The sequence below is a fragment of the Hemibagrus wyckioides genome, linkage group LG28 (assembly GCF_019097595.1).
Source record: "Hemibagrus wyckioides isolate EC202008001 linkage group LG28, SWU_Hwy_1.0, whole genome shotgun sequence".
Taxonomy (NCBI): domain Eukaryota; kingdom Metazoa; phylum Chordata; class Actinopteri; order Siluriformes; family Bagridae; genus Hemibagrus; species Hemibagrus wyckioides.
In genome coordinates, this window is record NC_080737.1 from 17,671,909 (window position 1) to 17,695,716 (window position 23,808).

At 41.4% G+C, this 23,808-nt stretch overlaps 1 protein-coding gene across 2 annotated transcripts; it reads left to right on the forward strand.

Annotated features, from left to right (window-relative positions):
• Positions 1 to 119: 119 nt before the first annotated feature.
• Positions 120 to 23,242, forward strand: fubp3 (far upstream element (FUSE) binding protein 3). 2 transcript variants are annotated; one of them, XM_058383391.1, is made up of 19 exons: positions 120 to 347; positions 7,569 to 7,680; positions 12,580 to 12,613; positions 13,540 to 13,589; positions 14,462 to 14,533; positions 14,819 to 14,876; positions 15,317 to 15,452; positions 15,559 to 15,657; positions 15,735 to 15,842; positions 15,916 to 16,018; positions 17,090 to 17,190; positions 17,458 to 17,596; positions 19,029 to 19,189; positions 19,786 to 19,859; positions 19,955 to 20,031; positions 20,278 to 20,346; positions 20,603 to 20,674; positions 20,836 to 21,036; positions 21,497 to 23,242. In XM_058383391.1, exons 1-18 carry the CDS (start codon positions 210 to 212, stop codon positions 21,000 to 21,002), a joined length of 1,770 nt encoding a protein of 589 aa, XP_058239374.1. In that variant the 5' UTR covers positions 120 to 209; the 3' UTR covers positions 21,003 to 21,036; positions 21,497 to 23,242. The 2 variants fall into 2 exon arrangements, with proteins under 2 accessions (XP_058239374.1, XP_058239375.1); XM_058383392.1 differs by having other exon boundaries at positions 20,836 to 20,966.
• The last annotated feature ends 566 nt before the right edge of the window (positions 23,243 to 23,808 follow it).

The following is a 23,808-nucleotide window of genomic DNA, read 5'->3' on the forward strand; positions in this document are numbered from 1 at the left end:
ATTTATTTATTTATTTATTTGGAACATAGCTAGCTTGCTAGCGCTCTGAGTGTGTGTAGCGAAAAAAAGAGAGAGAAAAGTGTGGTCTCGCGCTGTTTCCTAGCAGCGCGACGCGTTTCCGGTTCCTGGGTCGGCCTCGCTCGGCGCTCGTTCGCTCGTCGTGTTGCCGCGTGAGCTGCCGCCGTGGTGCTAGAGAAGGAGGGAGGAGGATGATGATGATGATGATGATGGCGGAGCTGGCGCAGGGACAGGCCTCAGTAGCAGCAGCGGCGGCGGCGGCGGCAGCGGCGGTTCAGCCCGGAATGAAGACAGACGGCTTCGCCGACGCTTTGCACCGGGCGAGACAGGTAACGTTAACTTAAGTGCGCAGCGCGAGCGCAGATGTTAAGGCACGGAAGTGTTTTCGCAGGAGTGAACTTTTCTTTTTTAAAGCGGCGCAACCTCAGCAGCTCCGACACGCTCCTGTACACACACACACGGACACTCAGCTAGCTAGCTAGCTTGCTAGTTAACCTAGCTAGCTAACTGGCTAACTTACACACTTGCATGTAATGGCAGTGTGCAGATTAAAAAAAAAGAAGACTTTGCGTCCGGAACAAACAAACGACAACCGAGCAAAGTGCACGAGCGCCGCGAAGGCACGCGCAGCTCGACGTGACTGCTTAACAACTTTTAACCTGTCCGAGTCAAGAAAAGTTTCTTTAAAACAACCCAAACACACAGGAACAACCTGTTGCAACGCTGTAAAAGTTACTTGCTGCTAAGCTAAATGCTAACCTACATGCTATCCACCGTGGCCTAGTTCCGCAAAAGCCTCCCAAACACCTGATTTCACGCAAACAGCACAACACACACACGAAGCTTCGTGAAGGCTTTATTTATTCATTTATTTATTTATTTATTTAAAAAAACTCCCATTAAAGTTTCCGTGTTTAAATGGTCATGCACATGCCCCCTCAACAACCAAGTGTAGTTCGGTTTGCTCGGTGCTTTATTTTCTTTTGCTCCACGTGAAAAAAAATACGACTTTCGTGGAAATAATCCTGCACGCGCGACGTCACGTGAAATAAAGTTTTTTAAAACGCCGCACTTTTTAGCAACTGGCGCGTGCTGACAACGTGTTTCTGTGCTTGCATGAGCGTGTGCCAGTGTGTCACTTCGAATATTTGGCCTGCTGATATTAGGATTTAGCATGTAGCTGGGAGGGAACTTTGCTAACTTGGCTAACACACGTCAAACAAGTGTGTGTGTGTGTGTGTGTGTGTGTATGAAGGAGGGGGGAGGGGGGGTTTAGAAGAAAAGTTGAAAAAGTGAAGCGAGCACGCGCGATCAGCTGCGTATTAACGAGGCTTGGAGTCGTGTATCCGAGTGCTGGAGTGGACGACACGGCCATTTGCACGAGAAAAAAACAGCACGAGGGTCATTTTTTCTTCTTCTTCTACCCTCCAGCACAAGGCCCTGGGTGCAATTGGAGCAAATTAATAAACCTCCTGATTGCAGAGTTGTTCTTGGCAGCTTTATAAACTCTCTCAGTCAAGAGTAAACAAATAATTCAGTCCAAAAAACAAAAAACCTCACCAGGGTTTAGGGCCAGGAATCCGGCCGTTTTTCCCCTCTCCTTATATAAAATCTGGCATCAACACCATCTGAAGCTAGGAACCAAACATAACATGGCATGTTTTTATAGATTAGTTACCGATGATGCCGTGGAGTTAATGTTAACCCTGAAAACAGTCTTTTTTTTTTCCCTTCTCTTACCACAGCAATTTGCTGGCACTGTTAATGAAAGCTTAGTTCCTGTTATCACTTGCGCAACAGCAACCTTTTCCCTGCTTGAGATTTTTCATTTACAAACATTTTACCCATGAATTCTCTTTTGACTAATTTCCCCTTCGTATCGTACAGAAGGCAGCGTGAAATTGCGTAGTGACCATCAAATCACGAGCTATAAGCTTCTCATCATTTTAATCCGAAAGACAAAACTCGTTGCGCTGAACCAGTCTGTCGCGAAACATAACGTTACAGCTTTACCCCAGACCACTGACACTGGAGACTCCTTCCCTGTATGTTTAATGAGCATATGCTTACAGAAAGCTTCTCAATCCTACAGAAGCCCTCACTTGTTAGCATGAGGGCGAATCAACACCTTTCCACCGCTCGGCTTTGAGAATTTACCTGTGCAGAACTTATAACGAAGGGAAACATTAGCGATGCGTTAGTACTTTTCCGCTATGTCGCTGTAACAGCAACCGAAGGTTGCACTTTATTATTCATTTTTGCAAATGAGTCTCACTTCGAGCACAACGTTACAAGATGGCACCACGACCGTGCTTCATGCCGCTCCACGTGTTTACTCGCACCTAATCTATTCTAATTAATACATTATAACATTATACATGTACAAAATTCAAGCATAAAGTCGTGCGAGTTGAAATTGACAAACACGCTGGCAGATGTACCTTTGTAACACTTCTCGTTTAACGTGAAAAACCTGATGTGTGTAGCAACCGAGTCCTCTTTTCTCTTTAACTAAACATTTCTAACGTTGAGCGTCTCCGTGATAGCGTTCAGATTGTTTTGTAGGAAGTGATTGGAAACGTTTAATGTAATGTTTCTTTTTTCCTGCTAATAAAACCAAAAGAAAACGTTCACATTGCAAAAATGAGCTGTAATCAAGTTTTGCGTGCTAGCTTATCACCTGAATTTGTCATTAGAGCCTGATATGTAAAAAAAAAACAAAAAAAAAACATTAAAATAAATTTTTAGTCATGATGTAAGATCGACGATTACAGAAGGCTTCATGTGGTGTGTTAGTCAGCGGCTAATTGAGTGACCAAAGACATCAGATGAAATTCCTTAAAGACGGAATAAAGGCCACCAATGGAACGACAGCATGAGGTGGCATGAAACACACAGACTCTTACAGCTATGGTAGCACTAGCGCAGATGGTGAAACATTAACGAAAACACGCTAAGGCGAATAAATTTACCTCATGAACGATTGGTTATTAAATCCCACTTTACTGACACAAACTCCTGTAATGCTGTAAGCCATTAAATTTCTACACATGGCTATCGCCACGTTCTCACACTTTCTGTTATAAAAAATGCTAAAATTTAATTGCGATCATATCATACCGCTGCTACAGAACTAGTAGAAATGCTAAACTAGTGAAAACTTGTACACTCTTAAAAAAAAATTTTTCCTCAGAAATATGTCCCCTCTTCACCATGTAGCTGAATTCTGTAACATTACAGCGGCGGCCATCTTGGATCACCACACTGTCAAGTTTAAAGTCGTGTGAATGATCATAATATGCCTTTGCTTTGGATCTAATTTAGTAAATATGGTCTAAAATAACAGCAGGTTGCCTGACAAATCTCATTTGAAGCAAATCTCAAAAGTTGTGTTTATTTATTGTAAAAGTCGAGAAGTACATTCATTAGCGACGTTAGCCGCAGCTCAGAACCGAAGTAGTGAAGTTTAGGCACAGAGCTTGTCTTGGACAGAGGATTGTGTTTATTCTGAGTGGAAAAAGGTGTAAATTAAACACTTTTTAAATTATTTAAAAGCTTATTTTCATGTTTTCTTTTTGAGGTTGACTTTTAGACAGAAATATATAAAATATTCCTACAGGCGTTTTCTTACACTCCCTAATAGCTTCGTGGTGAACTTTCGAAGACATGCACACGTGCCAGGTTTTTTTCCTTTTCATGACGCTTAGCTTCCAGGTTTCTGAAGGTTCTTTTACCCTGTTTGTCTACACGTTGAGCTTTTATCAAGTCCCACAGGGTGAAAATAGACCTGGGCACGAGGCCAGACGGCTTTTACAGCCTGCATGGAAAAGCCAGATCTCCAAACACGACGTGGCTACCGGTTTGCTCAAGAAAACGCCCTGGCGCTTAATTTATGTCTATTGTTAGCCATGCCAGTCAAATCCTATGCATTGTTTGTGTGTCGTGTTTTCTATAAGCTAAGGTTTGGCACAGTGTCTAAAGTCGTAACAGAAGCACGAGTGGTTTCAGCAGCTGCTGGACCATATGACTGTACAATAATGTTGTGCTGTAATTGAGCTCAGTTTGCAGTCATGGTCAAAGTCATCATCTTATCAGCATGTTTAGTGCACAAGCTGAGCCAGACCTGTACACACACACACACACTGTACTTCAGTTTAATGACAGCTGTTACAGTGCTGACTTTGGCATGAAGGCACCACACCTGTTGTAGGTAGGGAATCGGACCCTAGCGTACCAGCTGACTCGCGCCGCAGCTTCTTGCATCACTAACGATTTCATCATGGAGTTTTCTCCGATCCAACACTGGACTTGGGATAAACACGGATGATCAGGACCGGTCCAGCATGATACTGTTGATTCCAGTCAATATGTAAATATTTCTTGGACGAGTTTGATTGGTTATGCTGACGCTGCTCAGGTGGACGGGTCAAATCTCCAGTATAAAACTGTGTTTTGGTTGCTTGGCAACCGAATTAATGTCCTGAATTGATTAAAGTATTCACACACGCACATCTTTTGGTGTGTTCTCGAACCAGAGAACACCAGTTTGAATTCACCGTCATATCCGTATCCAGGATGGCAAAATTGTGGGTGGGTGGGGCTTTCTCGCTCGTTTGCTCGCTCGCTCACCTGTCACTCACAGCACCACCAGCCAATCATAGGTGTCTGTGATGTGGAAGAGAACCGATAGCACTTACCTCTGAGCGTGTAACAACATGACCAGCAGTTTGAAAAGACTCAGAAGAGGCAAGTGATGGATTTCGATCCTTCCTGGTTGGTGCATGTTGAGATCTAACTGGTGGATAGGAATTGGCCAAGATCCAAAAAAGTAAATAATTAATCGGTTATCAAAATGATATGGTTATGGCAAGTCGAATGTTTTTGATGATGCACAAAACCTCCTGCTCATCATGATGAAGCTAAATACAGAGAAATCAAACCTAAGACAGATAAGCTGCTAATTACACAGGACGGTTGTAACTGCGAGCTGATTTCTTCCACACGTCTCCTCCAAAAAGACTCTCGATGTTTACCGCCAGGGTGTTAGCCAAAGACTGTCAACGTTTTTAAAGCAGGAGATTGAACCGTTCTGCAGTTGAAAGGCCGGTCAGTTTGCACATTGTTTCCTCTGACCCACAAATTTATTCATGAACATAATCCAACTATTTCTATTAGTCTCCTTGGTTAAATGTGTCCAGTAACATTCTGGCTATTTATCAGAGGCGTGAAACATTTTATTCTGGGACATTCCATCGACATCAACAAACTGATGATGTCTGGCTCATTTCAACTGACCAGTCAAGCAGCATAATGTCTAGATTCAGAGCTCAAAGCTAATTTAATATAATAATGTTGATTAGGTGGAGTTGGGATATCCATTAAAAAAAAGGACCCCTGGCTATAGTTCCCGCTCCCCTGGGGGTCTGCAGACACCATTTTGAGAACGAACTGCACATCCCTGCCCTCTCCCCATGAGCGACAGAAAAGCCCTGCTGCATGTCCCTGCCCTGGGACCCAAAGCTGCTGGGCAACAAGTGGCCAGTTGTTGGGTCTGAATTCCTCCAGCGGCTGTCGGAGGCTTTTTCTTGCCTGGGTAGCAGATTTATCCACACGCTCGCATTGCTGGCATTCCAGCATTCCCAAGAAAGAGGCTTTAGCCTAAGGGGGGAAAATGTGGACGGCTCTCTCTCTCGCGCTCTCTCTCTCTCTCTCTCTCTCTGTCTGTCTGTCTGTGTGTATTTGTCTCACTTTCTGTGTCTCTCTCTGTCTCCGTGTATGTCTGTCTTTGAGTGCGTGTGTGTCTCTCTCTGTATGTCTCTCTTTCTGCTGTCGCTCTCTCCTTTCTTTCTGTGTCTGTCTTTCTGTCTGTGTGTCTCTCTCTCTCCTATATCACAGTGTCTTGTCATGAAGGTTTGACACACTAAAGGTGATGCAAGCCTCTAATTGAGAGACACTAATTTGGAAACATTATATTTTGATTTTTTCCCTCTCTCTCCAGTTCTTTTCCTTTGTGAAAAGACATCAATCACACCACCAGGCAGTCATCTCAATTTTCTGTAATTTTCTGAAAGGCTATACTTTTCAATGGCGAAAGACAACACGCCTAAAGAATGAAAGAATTCGTACAGAACCTACTTCCTTTTGTGTCAGCTTCTTTACCATTGTGTTTAGCGTGAATGCCTCGACTGCAGATCGGAAGCTACGTAATTATTTTTATTTTTATTTTTGTCCCCCCCCCCCCCCATTGAAAAGTGCACGAGCGATTAGCACGGATCAGTGGGAGAGTTTGGAGTTGGGATCTCGTCACAATGGTGGGAGAGGCGATTGTTTGAATCTTGGCTCCTGAGAAGAGGAGAGAAAATTGGCTATTATTAAATCCGCCGTGTCGATGTCGCTTTATCGAGACCAGATGCTTTATAAGCGGTAACGTAAAAGGTAAAAAGTTCAACAAGTCTTACATACTGACCGCGGGCGATATGAGTAAACGTGACCCCCGTGTTCGGGTTAGGTGACGCTTCACTTTCACGACATGGAACTGCGATTTCCACGACAGCAACGAGCGATGTTTGCATCGGATGAAGTGACCAATCAGAACGCTCGACTCCAGGGAGTTTTTCAACCAATCCCCTCAATCAGGCAGTCTGACATTTCTTCAGTTCCCCACTTTAGTTCCTGCCTGAAATTAGTTCCCTTTTACTTTTTGACTCACAAAAAGAAAAAGTCATAACAGTGATTTCATGTTATCCTGCCGTACGGATGCGTATTGTGAAACGCGTAGGAGAGATTGTTGTTGGTACATAGCTAGGACAGCTTGTCTAGGGTTGTGTGAAACCAGGCTTTTAACGCCTTAATACATTTTTAACAGAATCATGTATGTTAAGACATTGGGCTAAGGTTGTGAGTTCAAATCCAGTGCTCAAGCGGTCACTGCTGGGCCCTTGAGCAAGGCCCTCAATTGGTCAGTCATATAAAAATGGCATATGCCAAATGCCAGCAATGTAAATGTAACTCGCTGTAGATTAGACGTTATCATTTTTTCATTAAAGACCAAACGAGCGACTTGTCGTCTGCTAGTCTGAGCGTCGCATTAGCATTAACCATGGAGTGAAGTGTTGCGTCATTAGCTAACAGTCATACGGTGATGTTGCTCCCAAATCGCTACGTGTCCACTACATGTGCTCACTTCATAGGGTGTAACATAAGTGTTTACACCACAGCCATCAACAACTTGGATAATTCGCTTGCATTTTATTTTTTATTATATTATATTTGTTTTAAAAATAAATCCATAATTAAATATTTGAGAGAGTCTACTGTTTATAGCAGATTGTTGGATATAGCAGAAGTGTTTTCCTTGTAAATATGTAAATATAAAAAATCTGCATCATATTGAACAGAATTATATTTTATGCATTCCAAATATCAATATTTAATAATTTTATTGCACTTTTAAAGCGTCACTCATCTGTTTTGGGCTCGTTCTGTCGCTCCCTCGTTTCTCTGTTTCAAGTCGTCCTGATTGTTTCCTTTCGTTCCGTTTTGCTTTTTAGATTGCGGCTAAGATGGGCGGAGACCCGATGCCCCATCTGAACCACTCTTCCCCTGTCGTCGACCCCTCCATTTATGGCTACGGAGGGCAGAAACGCTCCCTAGATGAAGGAGGTAAGGCCGGTGATGCGCAGAAACGTGAAAGTGATGAGAGAAAAACATTGGGCGTTAGGCTTGGGAGTTTTGGCGTATCGTAGCTAATAAAATGTAGTTCGTAGAGTATTTAAATCATAGCTCATAGTTAATAGAAATGTATTGTGTCTTATAGAAATGCAACCTCTTGCATTTCTTTGTTGTGAATAATATAATTTTCTGTAAAACAAACAGACTTCGGAAAGAGAAAAAAAAAAGATCAAAACACGTCCTGTCCTTGCTCTCTTGTTTCTTGGTCTATTTGTTAGCCTTGGCTATTTATCGAAGTAGATATGAGAAGTTTAATTTCTCTGTGTAGTTTCTGGGTTTATGATGAAATGTCAAGGTGATTCGCATTGAAAATAAAACACACACTGATTTCTCAAGCTGTCTTGAAGAGAAAAAAAAGACATTTTGGTGTTTTCAAGGTTGCTAGACACTCGATCCTTAGGTGTAGAGTACATTTAGATATACGTGTGTGTGTGTGTGTAAGGGCGGCCTCTCGGCTCAGCGTGTTATTTCTGGTGAGGATTACACAACGGAGCACAAAGTAAATTAAGTGTGTAGGCAACAGCCGAGTCCGAGCCTCTGCAAGGACAGAGGAGGGATTTATCAAGCCTCTGAATCCTGACACGTGGCCATCATCCACGACGCTTCTCTCCTGCAATAATTTCCTCGCTTCGGAGCTCCATCACTGGGGGAGAGGAAGGAAAGAAAAAAAACCCTCAGGCCTTAAGCGTGACAGCTGCCTGAAGTCGTTTCAGGAAGTGAGAGCGGTTGTTATGTGCGCTGCGTGAGCCAGGCCGTGAGCTTCAGCCTTATTCACACACAGCAGCAGATTTCCAGTAATAACTTACTGCTCTTTCACTCCACTGGAGCGAACACGTGTCGCAGTGCAACGTATGGAAATGTAATAATCATGTGTCTCGGATTTACAGTCAATCGTATGATGACGAGCAAATAAGTTTGTTTTTGTGTGTGTGTAGGATAATGTGCCAGGTTTCTGCTCAGTTCTGCGTTTTGCTTCCTCAGAAACCTGGCTTGAAACGGCCGAGTGTACAATGTAAAAGTGGCTTTAACGCTCTTCATAGTATTTCATGATGTGTTTTTTTTTTGTGGTTGTTGTGGCCATAAATGTGTAAAAATTTGCGGAGGTTTCTTTGTGTGTGTGTGCGGAAAACTTCAGTGAGTGCAATCACAAGCGTGGGATTCTTCTCAGTTGGGATTCTTCTTCTTGCAGTGAAGACACACACGTCATGAGTTTCTGAGAGCCGTACTCATCTACACACTGGAGTGGACGAGGAATTCGGCTGAATGCGTGTTGTGATGTCCTGTCGTGTCCCGGCTCCGATCTGCATCAGATCTGCGTCGTTAGAATAAAACGTTCGTTTCTATAAATGCAAAAAAAATATTGTGAAATCCTGGAGAGACACTTAAGCCAGCTAAAGGAAAAATGTGCTAGAGCTAGAGGAAAATTCTTCATCACTTATCTTCGTTCTTAAAAAAAATGAAATACTCGATTTTTCTCAATCTTTATTACACTGTTTATTGTGTGTTATAGCCTTTTAGTGTTTATCTTGTGTGCTGAAAGAGAGAGAGAGAGATGGACAGCAAAAGAGAGGGAAAGAGACAGACGGGGGGAGAGAGACTGAGAGACACAGACGGGGAAAGAGAGCAAGAGACAGACAGACTGATGGATAAAGAGAAAGACAGAGAGAGGGAAGGAGGCAGAGAATGACTGACAGCGAGTGAGAGACAGAAGGACAGCATAAGAGAGAGTAAAGAGACAGATGGGGAAAGAGAGACTGAGAGACACACGGACAGGGAGAGAAAGACAGGTGGACAGGGAAGAGAGATAGACTGACCGTCAGAGAGAGACAGGTTGGCAGCAAGAGGAAGAGAAAATGACACAGACAAGCAGCGAGAGAGAGAGACGGACAGAGAGTGAGAGTGACAGACGCAGAGAGAGAGATAGAGACAGACGGACAGACCAACAGTGAGAGAGATGAGGCACACGGATGGCGTGAGAGAGAGACTGACAGCGAGAGAGAGCAGAAGAGAGACGCAGGCAGTGAGAGAGAGCAAGACAGAGACGGACAGCGAGAGAGAGCAAGAGACAGACTGACGGACAGGGGGAGAGAGACTGACAGAGAGAGAGAGAGAGAGAGAGAGAGAGAGACAGACAGGGCAAGAGAGAGAGAGACAGACGGACTGACAGCCAGAGTGGGGGGTGGGGGGCAGATGGACATGGAGAGGGAGAGAAATGGGCAGACAGGCAATGAGAGGGAGAGAGAGAGATTGTGACATGTCTGTCTGTTTTCTCTCAGTATGTTGAACTTGTTTGTTGTTCTGATCAGACTGACTGATTGTCACCGAATCAAAACCTGGATCCAGAACATTGTGTTAAGACGATGTAGATCTTGACAGATGTTATTGATGCACTGAGATATCAGGAGAGTTGATGTCCTGAGTTATGACACCACTGCTTATTTGCCCGTGCTAGGCTGCGTAAAGCTCCAGGGTTAGCAGCCGTCAGACTCGTTTAACTCGCCGCGTGACGTTATCTTCATCTCGAATCACTGGTGTGTTTTTTAGCTTGGGTGATTTGCATACACAGAGCAAGAGCAGGCCTTCACATCAACACCTGAGGTGTGACAGCTGAGAGCAGCGCTGTTGGGCCTCAGCACCTCTCTCTGTGTATTAGTAAAGTTTTCACGCTTACTAACATCCCAGATGGTTTAAACAAGTAAAAACAAGAGCAGGAAGTGCGGTCGCTTAGTCAAGGTATGAGCCGACGTAGTTTACACACCAAAAGGCCGCAGACACGACGGATGGCTTGTGCCATAAGAGTAAGAGTAGAAGCAGCGCTGGTGTGGAGGGACAGTATAAATGATTTCCAGACTAGTTAATGATTACTGGTGGTGTTCGGGAGGAGATTTATTCTGTCCCGTTATTCATGTAGGGATTTTTGTTCCATAATTTAAATGTTAAATTTAAATGCTTTATTTACTGTAGAAAACAAGAAATGCAACTGTATAATAATCACAAACAGCCGTTTGAGGACATTTTTTGGAAAAATGACCAATAGCATTTTTTAAAAATGATTATTTATTTGTTTATTTATTATTACTATTTTATTTTATTTCATTTTTTTGTTGTTTTTTTTCACAGTTTTTATGGTGATTTTAAAAAGAATTTATTTTTTTTTTATTTTTTGGTGGTGGTTTAAAAATAACTTTTAGAAAATGTTTGTATTAAAAAAAATGTTGGTGGTTTAAAAATAATTTTATTTATTTATTATTTTTCTTTTTTATTCTTCCTTTTTTTTTTGGTGGTTTAATAAGAATTTCATTTTTAGCCTCTGATCTTGGCCAAGTGTAAAAAAAATCACATCTACATCCAGCAGCACAAATATTGAGAAAAGATCTCGCTGGGTTTTTTTTTTCAAGGTAAATAAAAACATCCGTAGCAGTTGCAAGGCCAACAAGAAAATAATGCAAATAAAGCAAAAACAACTTCCTGTTGCTCTGACTGGAAATCAGTACCGTATAGCTTTCTGTATCGTATGCACACACAAACACAGAAATGGAAGTGCGAGTAGAGGTGTGGTGGTTTGCTTTTCTAGTTTCATTTCAGACTTTATTCATGCTCTGTGATTGACAGCCCTGGGTTGTATTGCTAAGCTGTTTATTTATTAGCAGTTTATTACACATTCAGGGAAGCGTATAGCAGCAGCAGAGCTAATAATACAGTAAAGTCATGCAGATATGGCTCCAGAGCCTCAATCAGTGTTCACCTGATCAGGCGGGCTGGTTGTAGTGTTTCTGAACCCGCTTCTTTACCAGGTAGAGAAGTTTCTGGAATTTACTCAGAATGCGGCGCAAAGCAAAATAAACCTGCAGAGGAACGTTGTTGATAAGGAGCTCAGACTGGGCCTGGTTCAAGCTGACAGGAAGGCTACAGGAAACTGAAACAACCACTCTTTACAAACCTGCTGAGCAGAAAAGCATCTCGAGTCGAACAGGAAACTGAGGCTGCAGCGGGCGAAGACTCACCGAAAATAGAGAGAATACACTGGTTTTAAATGAGCAGGTGGAGCAGAACGGTGTAAAGGGATGTTAGATGACTGTTGTGCTCCTGTGTAAGGTGGAGGTGAAAAGTTTCTAGGAGCTTAAAGCTGCTGTTTTGGTTGTAAGCATAAATGACTTGCATATGCAAATGAGGTACTTTATACCTGTGTGTGTAGAGGAGCAAAAGGGGTGTGTGTGGGGTTTGTTGTGTCTTCAGATCAGCTCATTTGCATTTATTTAAAATTAGAAAAAGGTTGTTTAGTTTGTTGTTCAGAACTCATTTAGCAGATTTTGTCTGGGAAGTGGACAGACCGACACGAGGAAGTGCCTCCTGTGGGGCGTGATGATGGATGTCAGGGCTGTGAGATTAGAGATTTAGTTTTTTTCCTCTGAATTCGAGTGAAAGATAAAGTACAGAAATAACGATTGAGAGAAAGATTCGCTCTTAGAGATTCATCTGCTGTCTGTTCTGATGAATTAAATATGACTACTTTCCTTCCCTTCGTCTTTTTCTTCCCTTCCTTCCTGCTGTCCATCCTTTCTGTCTGTCTGCCTGTCTGTCTGTCTGTCTGCCTGCCTTTCTTTCTGCCCTTGTGTCTGTCTGCCTGCCTGCCTTTCTTTCTTTCTGATGAATTAAACATGATAGTTTTGAGACAGTGTTTGTATTATATTACAGTAATGTACAGTAAATCCTGGGTCTGATTACTCTTAGATCAGATCTGATGCTGCATTATTAGAAAGCAGATGTTTTTTTTTATTCTGATGAATTCTAATCTTTTTCCTTTCTTTTTCCTTTTTTCTTTCTTTAAAGTAGGGAACCAGCTTGGTGCGATGGTACATCCAAGGTGAGTCCTCCTTCATCTAATCGAACCCTGAATTAACACACAGTCTACAGAATAAGTCTCTGTTGGTTCCTACATATCAGGTATCACCTGGTCACTCAGTATTGGTGTAAATGCTCTAGGAAGTGACCTCCATGTCCACGGTGGTTTCTCTCATGGACACACGATTGAAAAATAAATAAAATAAATAAAAATTCTTTCGCATGCGAGTGTTTTGAGGCTTTTTTTTTTTTTTTTTAAATTTAATCCAGTCTCTGAGAAACTCTTACAGCTTTCATTCAGTCTGCATTCCAGTGGAGGCGTCTTCTTCTTCTTCTTCTTCTTCTTCTTCTTCTTCACAACCATAGAGCAGAGTCTAAATATAAATAAAATGGAGAAATGAGCTGGTAGTTGTTGAGTGGGTGCACACAGCAGACCTGAGGAGGATTTTAAACCAACTGAAGAGTATAATACAGGAAAAGGGGAAAAATGCAGACAAATAGAGTAGTGCTTACAATACACACATTTAATATGTTTATATAAATTTTTCTTTCTGTCCGCCTTTCTTTCTTTCTGCCTTTCTTTTTTCTTTCCGTCCATCCATCCATCAGTCCTTCCTTCCTTCCTCCCTCCCTCCCTCCCTCCCTCTGTCTTTCTTTGTCTTTCTTTCCATCTGCCCATCTTTCGTTCTTTCTGCATTTCTTTCTTTCTATCTGTTCACTGCTCAGTATTTTGTATGCATTTAAGTTTTTTGCCTGCCACCATTTTTGTTTTTTGTTTTTTTTAAAGTAAAGTGGTGTTCTTTTCAGAGCTGTGAGTGTAATTTCCTCATATTTATACGGCAGTTTAGAAAGTGTAGAAATTGCAGGTTCTGGACTAATTACATAAACTGCTGTCTTTTGTGCAGTCGTGATGATGTGCTATAATTTTATTTCTTTCCTTTTGTCCAGGGCTATAATAACAGAAGACTTCAAAGTGCCTGATAAGATGGTGGGCTACAGTAAGTACAGCGACAGAGTGTGTGTGTGTGTGTGGGGTGGGGGGGGGGTTAATCCTGAAACATAATTGGAATGAAGTACAGACTTTTAAGAAACAGGATTTGTTGGGGGGAGGGGGTGGTTCAGTGTGTGTGTGTGTAGTGTATTTAAATTACAGCACCAGTCAGTACACGAGTGTGAGGGGTCACTGTGACGAGTCAAATACCAGTCTCAGGTTGGTGATGTAGCTAATGGTTTGCTGCTACAATAAACCTGTAGCTTTATTAAACATTGTGTGCTTAAATATCAAGCAAAATTATTTCAATAAAACAATAAAATATATAGGGACAAATCATTGGATAGAGTCCAGGTCAGGTTTTGTCTGATATAATTAATCAATAAATAATTATTTAAAATATATTTTAAAAATATTTTATTATACTTTTTGTAGTTGTCTGGTAGAGAAAGTATATTTATTTATTTACTTATTTACTTATATACTTATATATATATATATATATATATATGCCCCCAGTAAAACAAATTAATCTAAAAAATACATATATAAATATATAAATGGCTGTTTTTTTTTTTATGGTACTGGAATATTTTTTACAAGTTAATATGGTGTTTTGGGGCGTACTTGTAAAATTAAAATATTTTTTTAAAATAAAAAATATTTTTTAGTAACAATAATAAAATAATCTGGCTAAATTCCCCCTAATTTTCACCCAATAACAGCATGTTTTATTCTTAACATTTTACACACGCATTTGCCTAGTTTGTTTTAATGTACTTATTTAATTTTTTCCTCTTAATATTTTTCATTTACCAGAAATAAAATTGGATTTTTTTTTAAATGCTCCTTTCTTTTTTTCCCACTCTTTTTCCCCAGTTATTGGCCGTGGTGGTGAGCAGATCACTCGAATCCAGTTGGAATCTGGTTGCAAGATCCAGATTGCTGCAGGTAGGTTTTCACCCCTAAATACCCCCAACACCCCCCACCCCCCAACCCACACCCCTCCATAAATCACCCCATGCTTATTTAAATTACATCACAAGCCAATGACCTCATCGTCCATGTTCAGGAGCTAAGAGCGAACTTCTGTTCCTTCACTGTTTGTTTATTCTTTATTCTTTGCTTTTGTATCCAGTTTTTGTGCTTTAATTTTTTTTTTTTTACTGTTTGCACTAGGCAAGTGGTGTTTGTTGTAAATTGTGGTGTGTGTGTGTGTGTGTGTTGCTCCTGTAGACAGTGGAGGTATGATTGACCGGCCTTGCACCTTGACTGGGAGTCCAGAGAGCATTGAGTAAGCTCTCATTATTTTGAAGGCATTCTGTAGTGTGTGAGATTTAGCTCTGTATTTAAACTCCACTGATGCTTTTTAATACCGTTTTTAAGGCTGATATTTAATGTGATGTGCCTATTAAAATTGACGAGTAATTTAACAAGCTAAAAGCGTTATGGTGTTTCAGGCTGCAAGTGCAATTAAAATAATTTTTTCTTCATTATTACAGCACTGAAACCTTGTGATTTGGCTTTGGGAAATATTTAGCTAATTTTTACACTCTGATTTTGTCGTTTAGAGGTAAATCTGTGTTAATTAGCCGTCAGTGTCTTGGGTTTTTATGAGCAACAGTTTAAAACAGCGTGGTGATGTGTATATTTAGAGCGTATGCTAAGTTTGTGTGTGTTTGGATGGACATGTTTAAGTCTTTTGTGATCCTGATCTGTGTTTGTGTCTATCAGGCAGGCGAAGCGTCTGCTCAGTCAGATTGTGGAGCGATGCCGGAACGGGAACGAAACCAGCCAGGACGTCTTGATTCCCGCCAGCAAAGTGGGTCTCGTTATCGGGAAAGGAGGAGACACAATTAAACAGCTTCAGGTGTGTGTGACTTTCCAAAAAATACGCACTTGCGTATCTCCTACAGCTTGAATGTGATCTGGTTTGTTAAATAATCTCCAACTTATTTCTGTGTTGATGCCTTCAGGAGAGGACAGGAGTGAAGATGGTCATGATTCAGGATGGTCCCATGCCCACTGGAGCGGACAAGCCCTTGAGAATCTCCGGAGATCCGTATAAAGTGCAGGTGAGTCCTCTTAGTCACGTGTTGTGGTGATGATGGCAGTGGTCAGGTTCTGAGGCTAACACGTCTCTATCCTGCAGCAAGCACGAGAGCTGGTGGCAGAGATCATCCGGGATAAGGACCAGGGAGACTTCAGGGCCGGACGACTGGGAGACTTCGGCTCAAGGCTGGGAGGAACCAGTCTGGATGTAAGTGTACACACACTTTAACCATTTTACATTATGTCTCTTGAGCCACGCTCACGTTTCTGTGCTTGAACAGGTGGCAGTGCCGAGGTTCGCTGTGGGTATAGTCATCGGCAGAAACGGAGAGATGATCAAGAAGATCCAGAACGATGCCGGTGTGAGGATCCAGTTCAAACCTGGTCAGTGCGGCTGCAAGCGCATCGCATTATTTCTTCTACACAAACACGACTGCACATATGCAAAGCACCAGTGTAAAAAGCTCTGACGTAAATGTTATATTACTGTTTTAACTGCACTCCATGTCCATTTGTATAAAAAAGCCGCGTTGTGGTGTTTAACCCGACTCCAAGCGAGTCTTTTGCACTTGGCTACCTTTAACCCTTTATTTGAAATTTGCCTGAACGTATTTGCTTAACATCTGAAAAGGAAGATGATCAGTATTTCTCTCCCTGCGCTCAACCTCGGGCATGTGCGGGCACATTTACCTCAAACAAATCTCTTAAGTCTGTGAAGGGGACACGGCGTAACAGGCTCCTGAAGCGTTCAAGGCATTAAAGGAGATTAATGATGCTGCAAGTTCTTTTACACTCGCACGTGTCTCGGCAGGACAACAACACGAATACATACGCTGTGTCGCTGTCTTTGAGCACTCGGGTGTTTTACACCAAATGACCACCGTAGCAGAGTGGGCCATGTTGAACTCGGGCACCAGTCCTTCTTCTGGGAGATTAAAGCAGCAGTTTCATTAACAGTTAAAGGTTTCAGATTTATTAAGTTTTATCGCTGTTTATTAATATTTAGCTTGATTTTGGCCATCATCCAAGTAAATAAAATGTCCTATATGCACAAAGAGTTTCGGTTTCAGCTACAGGAAATGGACGTCTGCTCTTTTTGATCAAAGGTTCCTCAAGCAGCAAATAATAAAATATTTAAAATAAATGTGGTGCTTGTGGAAAATTATTGGCACCCTTCTGTTTGGACAACATGCTTTAACAAATAAATGTCTCATGCTTAGGACAACTTAACAAAACGTCTGGATTTACTCCTCCCATTTTGTTATGGAAAAACATTTTGTTATATATGGACAGTCCTGGGGTTGGGTTAATTGACCAGTCAGGCTGTGCTACACTATTTGGTGGAAAAGATACACAGGCCAAATGCTTCACCAAATATCACTTAAAACCTTCAGTGCTTGCTGAACAAAATGTTTGGATGTTTTAAAGGGTTCCCCCCCTTGTGTGTCTCCTCAGATGATGGAATCAGTCCCGAGCGGATCGCTCAGGTAATGGGACAGCCGGACCGATGTCAGCACGCCGTTCACCTCATCAACGAGCTGGTCCACACAGCACAGGTACTTTCCCTTGCTCTTTGGCATGAAACGATACTAGTTGCTGTATTATAAATCAGCATTTAGACCACACCTTTGTCAAACAAACCAGTTAAAACAGTTCTGCATGCCAAAAAAATGTTTTTTAAGCTTGAACATAGGGACAAGTTTTTATTTCATTTGTTTTCTTTCTTGCACGATTTACAAAATCAGGCAGATTTTCTAGAGAAAAGTTAAAGCAAAGCTTTGTTCAGGATCAATGTTAAAATGATATTTTTTGTCCCTCCTCAGGAGAGGGATGGGTTTGGAGGTGCTCTGGGTCCCCGTGGCCGGGGTAGAGGCCGCGCTGACTGGAACATGGCTCCGGGAGGACTGCAGGAAGTGACCTACACGATACCGGCAGACAAGTGTGGCCTTGTGATTGGGAAAGGTAGCGTGTTTCTGTGCGTCCTACGTTGTGCAATTTTGTGGCAAGATTCAGCGACAGGTGAAGACTTGCCCCACTGAACAAATCCTAGCTTCAGTGAACCATCTCACGGTGTTGGATGTGTGCCTAAATGACTTATTTGCAACACAACCACGTTATTCAAATTTCTTGTTGCAGTAGAAGATATTGAGGTGTCTAATATCCCATGCTCTTAGTGATGGACAACAGAAATGTGAGAAGCGAACACGGATTAATTTTATTGATTAAAAGAGAAATAACAAAGAAAGATCAAGATTTAAAGATGAACATTCAAAATTATATTTAAAAACTAGCGATGTGGTCGTCTGTATATCTGTATGATCGTATTCCTACTGCTTTAATGCATTAACATGTGAAAGAGATGAAATCGGCGAGTCTGGATCTAATCCTTGCTCCTCTATTTTTCGTCTGGTGATTAATATTGCCATGAGTCTGTTTTCCTCACCACAGCTACAAGGACGTGACTCCTCACTCAAAATAATGTTGGCTGAAGTAAAAAATCTCAAACCTGGACGCTTTTCAAATTTGCTTACTTTATATTTATATAAGAAAAAGATATCTCATGTTTGGAGTGTGTTGCTGGGATTAATGGAAATGTTGGATTTAGATCAGTAGTTTAGAAATAGGCACAAGTGCTCTTTTGTCGGATTTTATTTCGAGGGGGGTCTTAATTCCCAACTTAAGTCTGAAACACACACCTCATTGTATGCGCTAAGGGCTTTGCCAGAGCATCTTTTCAATCCGCATTTAAGACCACCAGCAAAACACTCTCACGCCATTTAAGACCCCCTTCAAAATTAAGCCCGTCCTGCATACGGCAGCCAGGACCCAGGTCCAGTCCATGAACCGAGCGCTCGGGATCTTTATTCCTCCGGAGAGCTCATAATGGCTTCATTATTGCAGAAGTTAAATTTGTTTGACAATAGCTTAATGGCCCATGCTCAGTCCATCGGCCTTGGCGAGGAGTCCAAAAGAGGAGGGGATAAGTTGAGGAACGTTTTCAGCCAGGGGTCAGGTTGGGTCAAGCGAGTATCAGCCTGAAGTGAACAAACGTGTAATTGATTTTGGGGGACATCCCTGTTTCACCCCCACCCTTCATCGCCACCCACAGGAAGCTTTTTAAAGGCTTTGTTTCTGCACAGGGGACCATGAGACAAAGTCTCATCTCCTTGCCAACAGCTTTTCCCTTTAGACTATGAAGAAAAGAATGGAAAAGCTTGCACTCGGAGGAGGATACGCTTTAAAATCTGCTCCACTGCCGAGGGAGCAGATCATCTTGCACCACTGAGAACAATTCCATGTCTGTCTCATGGTTTTTCTGAACATATTTCCAGCCATTAAATGAATCCATATCATTCAGTGTTGATATAATACCCTTGGTCTCTGTGCTCCTCAGGTGGAGAGACTATTAAGAACATCAACCAGCAGTCTGGAGCTCATGTGGAGCTCCAGAGGAACCCTCCTCTCAACACCGACCCCAACGTGCGCATCTTCTCCATCAGAGGAACCCCGCAGCAGATGGAGATGGCCAGGCAATTGATTGATGAGAAAATTGGGGTAGGTACCAAATCCTTCGTCCATGTATCACGTTTTTTCTCTCTGAGGAAAAAACACAAGACATTTTAATTTTTCTATTGCGAGAAGATGCGTTAGTTTCTTCTCTTGACATTTTCACATGGAGCTGTGTGCCATCTGGTTTACATTGCCTGGCATCACAAGTTGTGAAATCCGTCCAGATTGCTGTCATTTTTTGTTGTCTCGTCTGTTCGTTAGCGTGACTTCCTACACTAGTGCGAGTAAACAAGCGTGCCGTCTGACAGGTCGTTATCGCTGTGGATGAGATCTGAAGGCCTGAGACAGATTACAGCCCGATGTTAAACAAGTTAAAGTGTATCCGTTTCTCCAAAGCCACATTCGATAGCTCGGTCTTGTCCTAAAAATTTCATCAGAATACACGTTGTCTGTGACCACCAGTCCTTCTAGTTTGGTGGTCTTATTTCTTCCCTTTTATTTTCGCCTGCACTTGCACCATGAGTAAGTGCTAAGGATTTATCCTGCCCACCAATCAATCAATCGGTAGTGCTTAATGGGGTGTGTTAGGACCTGTGCGTGACCCCTGACCTGCTGACTCACTCTGCGTCCTCTTCATCCAGGCTTCAGGGATGGGCGGCAGCAGCAGCTTCGGCCTCAGCCCCTTCACCCAAGGACCGAGCAACCCGCACCAGAAGTGAGCATTATTTCTCTTCTGTACTTCCTACAGCTTTTCAGTCTTTCTCCGAGTTCTGTTGAAAATTTGTTAAATCGTTCTGTTTTGTCTGCCAGCGGACCGCAGACTTTCATGACAGGAGGTTGGGGTACTACATACCAGACATGGCAGCCTCAGGGCCAGCAGGACCCCAGTGAGTACCGCACCAGCTCATTGTTTCTGTCACCGTACACAACTGAGGGCTTTAATTTTTTTCCTTCATCCTGGTTCTATTTCCACTTATGGCATTAATTTATAGTTAATGTTGGAAATATCCCCAAAGCCTAGGATGCGACAGTGGGAAATTTTGTTATGAGAACAGAGGAATTGCATAAAAACAAGGAAAAGTAAATGAAAACAGTTTGTTGATCATCTGCACTGGGTTTCTGTCTGGTTTCAGGTCACAATGGCTCGCAGACAGGACAGATGGATTATTCCAAAGCGTGGGAGCAGTATTATAAGAAGCTAGGCGAGTAGCTTACACACCATCCTTAAAGATCCTGTCGTGCATTTTGTTTTATTTATCTGTTTATTAATTCATTTATACAAGTGGAAGTATATATTGATATGTGTAACAGCACGGTGAAATGAAGTGCAAAAGTTTGCACACTCTGGGCATGAAAAAATTCTTCCATTTTTATGTTAAAGTGCAAACTGTAAGTTAGCTACATTTATGAACTTAATTTAATACACCAGTTAATTCCCGTGTGTGTGTGTGTGTGTAGGTCAGCAGAGCCAAGCACAGAACACTGGTCCCGACTACAGCAAAGCTTGGGAGGAGTATTACAAGAAACAGGGTGAGTTTTCCTGTCTGATCTGGGATTTACAGATTTAAGTCGGTGTGTAACTTCAGCTTCAGGACACAGTTCGTCTTCTGGACTTCAGGAGAAATTACATGTGGACAGTACATGGTTTTATATTTGAATTCTCTCTCTCTCTCTCTCTCTCTCTCTCTCAGGTCAGGCCCCAGGTCCTGGCTCTCAGCAGAGCTCCACTCCTGACTACAGTGCTGCCTGGATGGAGTATTACAGACAGCAGGGGGCTTATTATGGGCAGGGGGCACAGCACTCGCAGGCTCCAGGCCTTCAGGTATGGACAGAGACGCAGGAGGACACGGACACATGAGTGGACAGATATGGCATGCATGCACAGGGGAAATGTATGTACAGGGACACACACACACACACACACACACACACACGTGTACAGCACAGGGACTAACGTAGAGGGACTCATGAACTGACTAAAGCACAGGGAATAGACACACACACAGGAGAACATGGGGACAGGCACACGTAGGCATGGGGATATAGAAGTGAACGGACACGCATAGGGGGCACACATTCTCTGGACATGGGGTGTGGTCATGGGGATATGGAAGCGAACGGACACGCATAGGGGGCACACATTCTCTGGACATGGGGTGTGGTCATGGGGATATGGAAGCGAACAGACATGGACAGGGGGCACACATTCTCTGGACATGGGGCAAGGGATGAACACATACCCAGTGAGGCAGAGAGACAGGAATAAACGTGAACACATTGCCTTGAATCTCATTTCTTACCCCATCTCTAATCTCCCTCGTTTTTTCTCTCCATGTTGTCTCTCTCCTGCAGGATCATTAGAGCGGATACCTTTTCGTTGAAGATTTTTGAATGATTCAGAAGATAAAACAAACCTTTTGTAACAGAGGTTTCTAGATTTGCAACGCCTTGAAGACTTTTACTTTTTTTTTTCTTTTTTTTTTTTTTTCCTCTTCTTCTTCTTCTTCTTAGTGAGAAACACTAGCTGTAGAATGACTTATACAATTAAAAAGTAAGAAATATTTCTAAATCAGGAACGTTAAAAAAAAAAAAATTGTTACTAAATACTTGTGTACACCATTATTTGAATGAACAATATCCGGGATTCTTTTTTGGGCAAACAGAGCCGTTTTTTTTGTTCATGATTTTTGTTTTTTAATTCAAGTGAAACGGCCAAAACGAAGCCCGGAATTGTGACATTTCAGCGATCGCAATATAATCTATTTTTTCTAGTTCTGTTGCAATAAAAAAAAAAAAAACTCGTAATTGCTGGCTTAGCAGTCTTGAATCCATTTTTTTTGTTTTTCGTTCTTGTCGTGAGATGTTTTAAGAATGTGTACAAAAAAATTTTTTTTCTTTCTTTTTTTTTCTTCCTTTTTACGTAAAGCAATTTTAATTCAGTGTGATGAAAAAAAAACAAAAAAACTGTGATATTGTTTTTTGTTACAGGAAAAATGTGTTCTTTTGTTACACAATATGATGAGCGATGATGGCAAACAGGCGGTCGATTCCTAATTTAATTCCTCTCGTGTTTTGGTTTTTTTTTTTTTTGTATTCTGTTTTTCATTGTCATTTTATTGTACTCTGGTTTAAAAAGAAAAAGGTGCAATATCTTATTTCATATTTGAAACAAAGACGGATTTCTAATATTTTCACAGATGTTTAACGTGTAGTTCTGAGATTTTATTTTATTTTATTTTTTTTTTTTTAGGCGTATGGAAATGTCTAATGGCTAATTTTTTTATTACCTTGATCTGATATGGGAACGAGGGGATGGGGAGGGGTTGGGGATCTTTGCATCTTTGCATATTGTGAGTTTATTGCCTTTGCTATCTTGTAAAACTATGTATGTACACTCAGATACTTGACTAAATACTTTATTTAAATATATATGTAATTAAAAAAAATCAAAGAAGTTTTTTTTTTTCTAGCTCATGGAGTCATTTTGCAGGAAAACTCTCCCTCGTTTTTTTCCTGTCTCTGTTTTCATCGTGAAATATTTTTTTTGTTTTTTTTTTTTTCCTTCGAAGATGGTGAATGTGTCGTTTTGAAATTTGATGTTGCATCTTGATGTTATGGACAAGAAAAAAAAGAAAATGAGAACTTGCTAGGTTTTTATGTATGTTCTGTACTTTAACCCATTCAAGACTGCTAAGCCTCCAGATCCTGTCTGTGTATTAATTGTAGTTTTTTATATTCTAAGTATTAAAGATCAAAGTCGTCTTATTTGGTACCAGCCGACTCCCCGACCACACCCTTCCACCAGTACACACTGTGGACTCGTGTACAGTCCGATGCTCTAATAACTTTTTAAGTAATTATTATTATTATTATTATTTTCCTCATTTTTCTGCTCTGTGTGATCTAATATATGTATGAATGATTAGTTATGAATCAAAGCTAGTATTAACTTCATCGCTTAATGAAAAGGGATATTATAATTTGAGATGTTTTTAATTTTAGTGTTTTTTTTGTTTTGTTTTGTTTATTTTATTTTATTTTATTTTCCTTTTCCCTCATGTGTACAGGTAACCGTGTATTAAAAACATCAAAAGACTACTTACTGTCTTTTTTTCTTGATTTTTTTAATTGGTTTAAGTTCTTTACTGTTTTTTGTTTTTTGTCTTCTTCAGAGATACACACTTGAAGGGCCAAAATACCCCCCCCTCCCCTTCCGAAAAAAAACCCAACAACTGGACAGTATCAATCTATCTCTCTCTCTCTTGATCCCTCTCTCTCTCTCTCTCTCTCTCTCTCTCTCTCTTTTTCTTGCTCTCCTGAAAGATGACTTGTGTATGTAATTTATCGAATTTGTATCACTTTGGGTGTTTATAGAAGAACTCTATTTTCTATGCTACTTTATTATAACCTTTAACAGCTGAAATAAATGGCGCACATGTTACGTGTTGGGAAGATGTAGAGTTTGTTTATGTACGTTTTTGTAGATTTGTGTTTTTGTTTGTTTTTGTAGTTTGGCATTAATTCATTTCTTTTTTTTCTTTTTTTTATTAATAAAATCAGGCATATCTGTAGCATCACAATCACAGTGAGGGAGATGCTGCTGTTATACAAGTCTGCTTTTGGCTTAATGGTTTGATGTACAGTGGAACCTCGGTATAGGAATG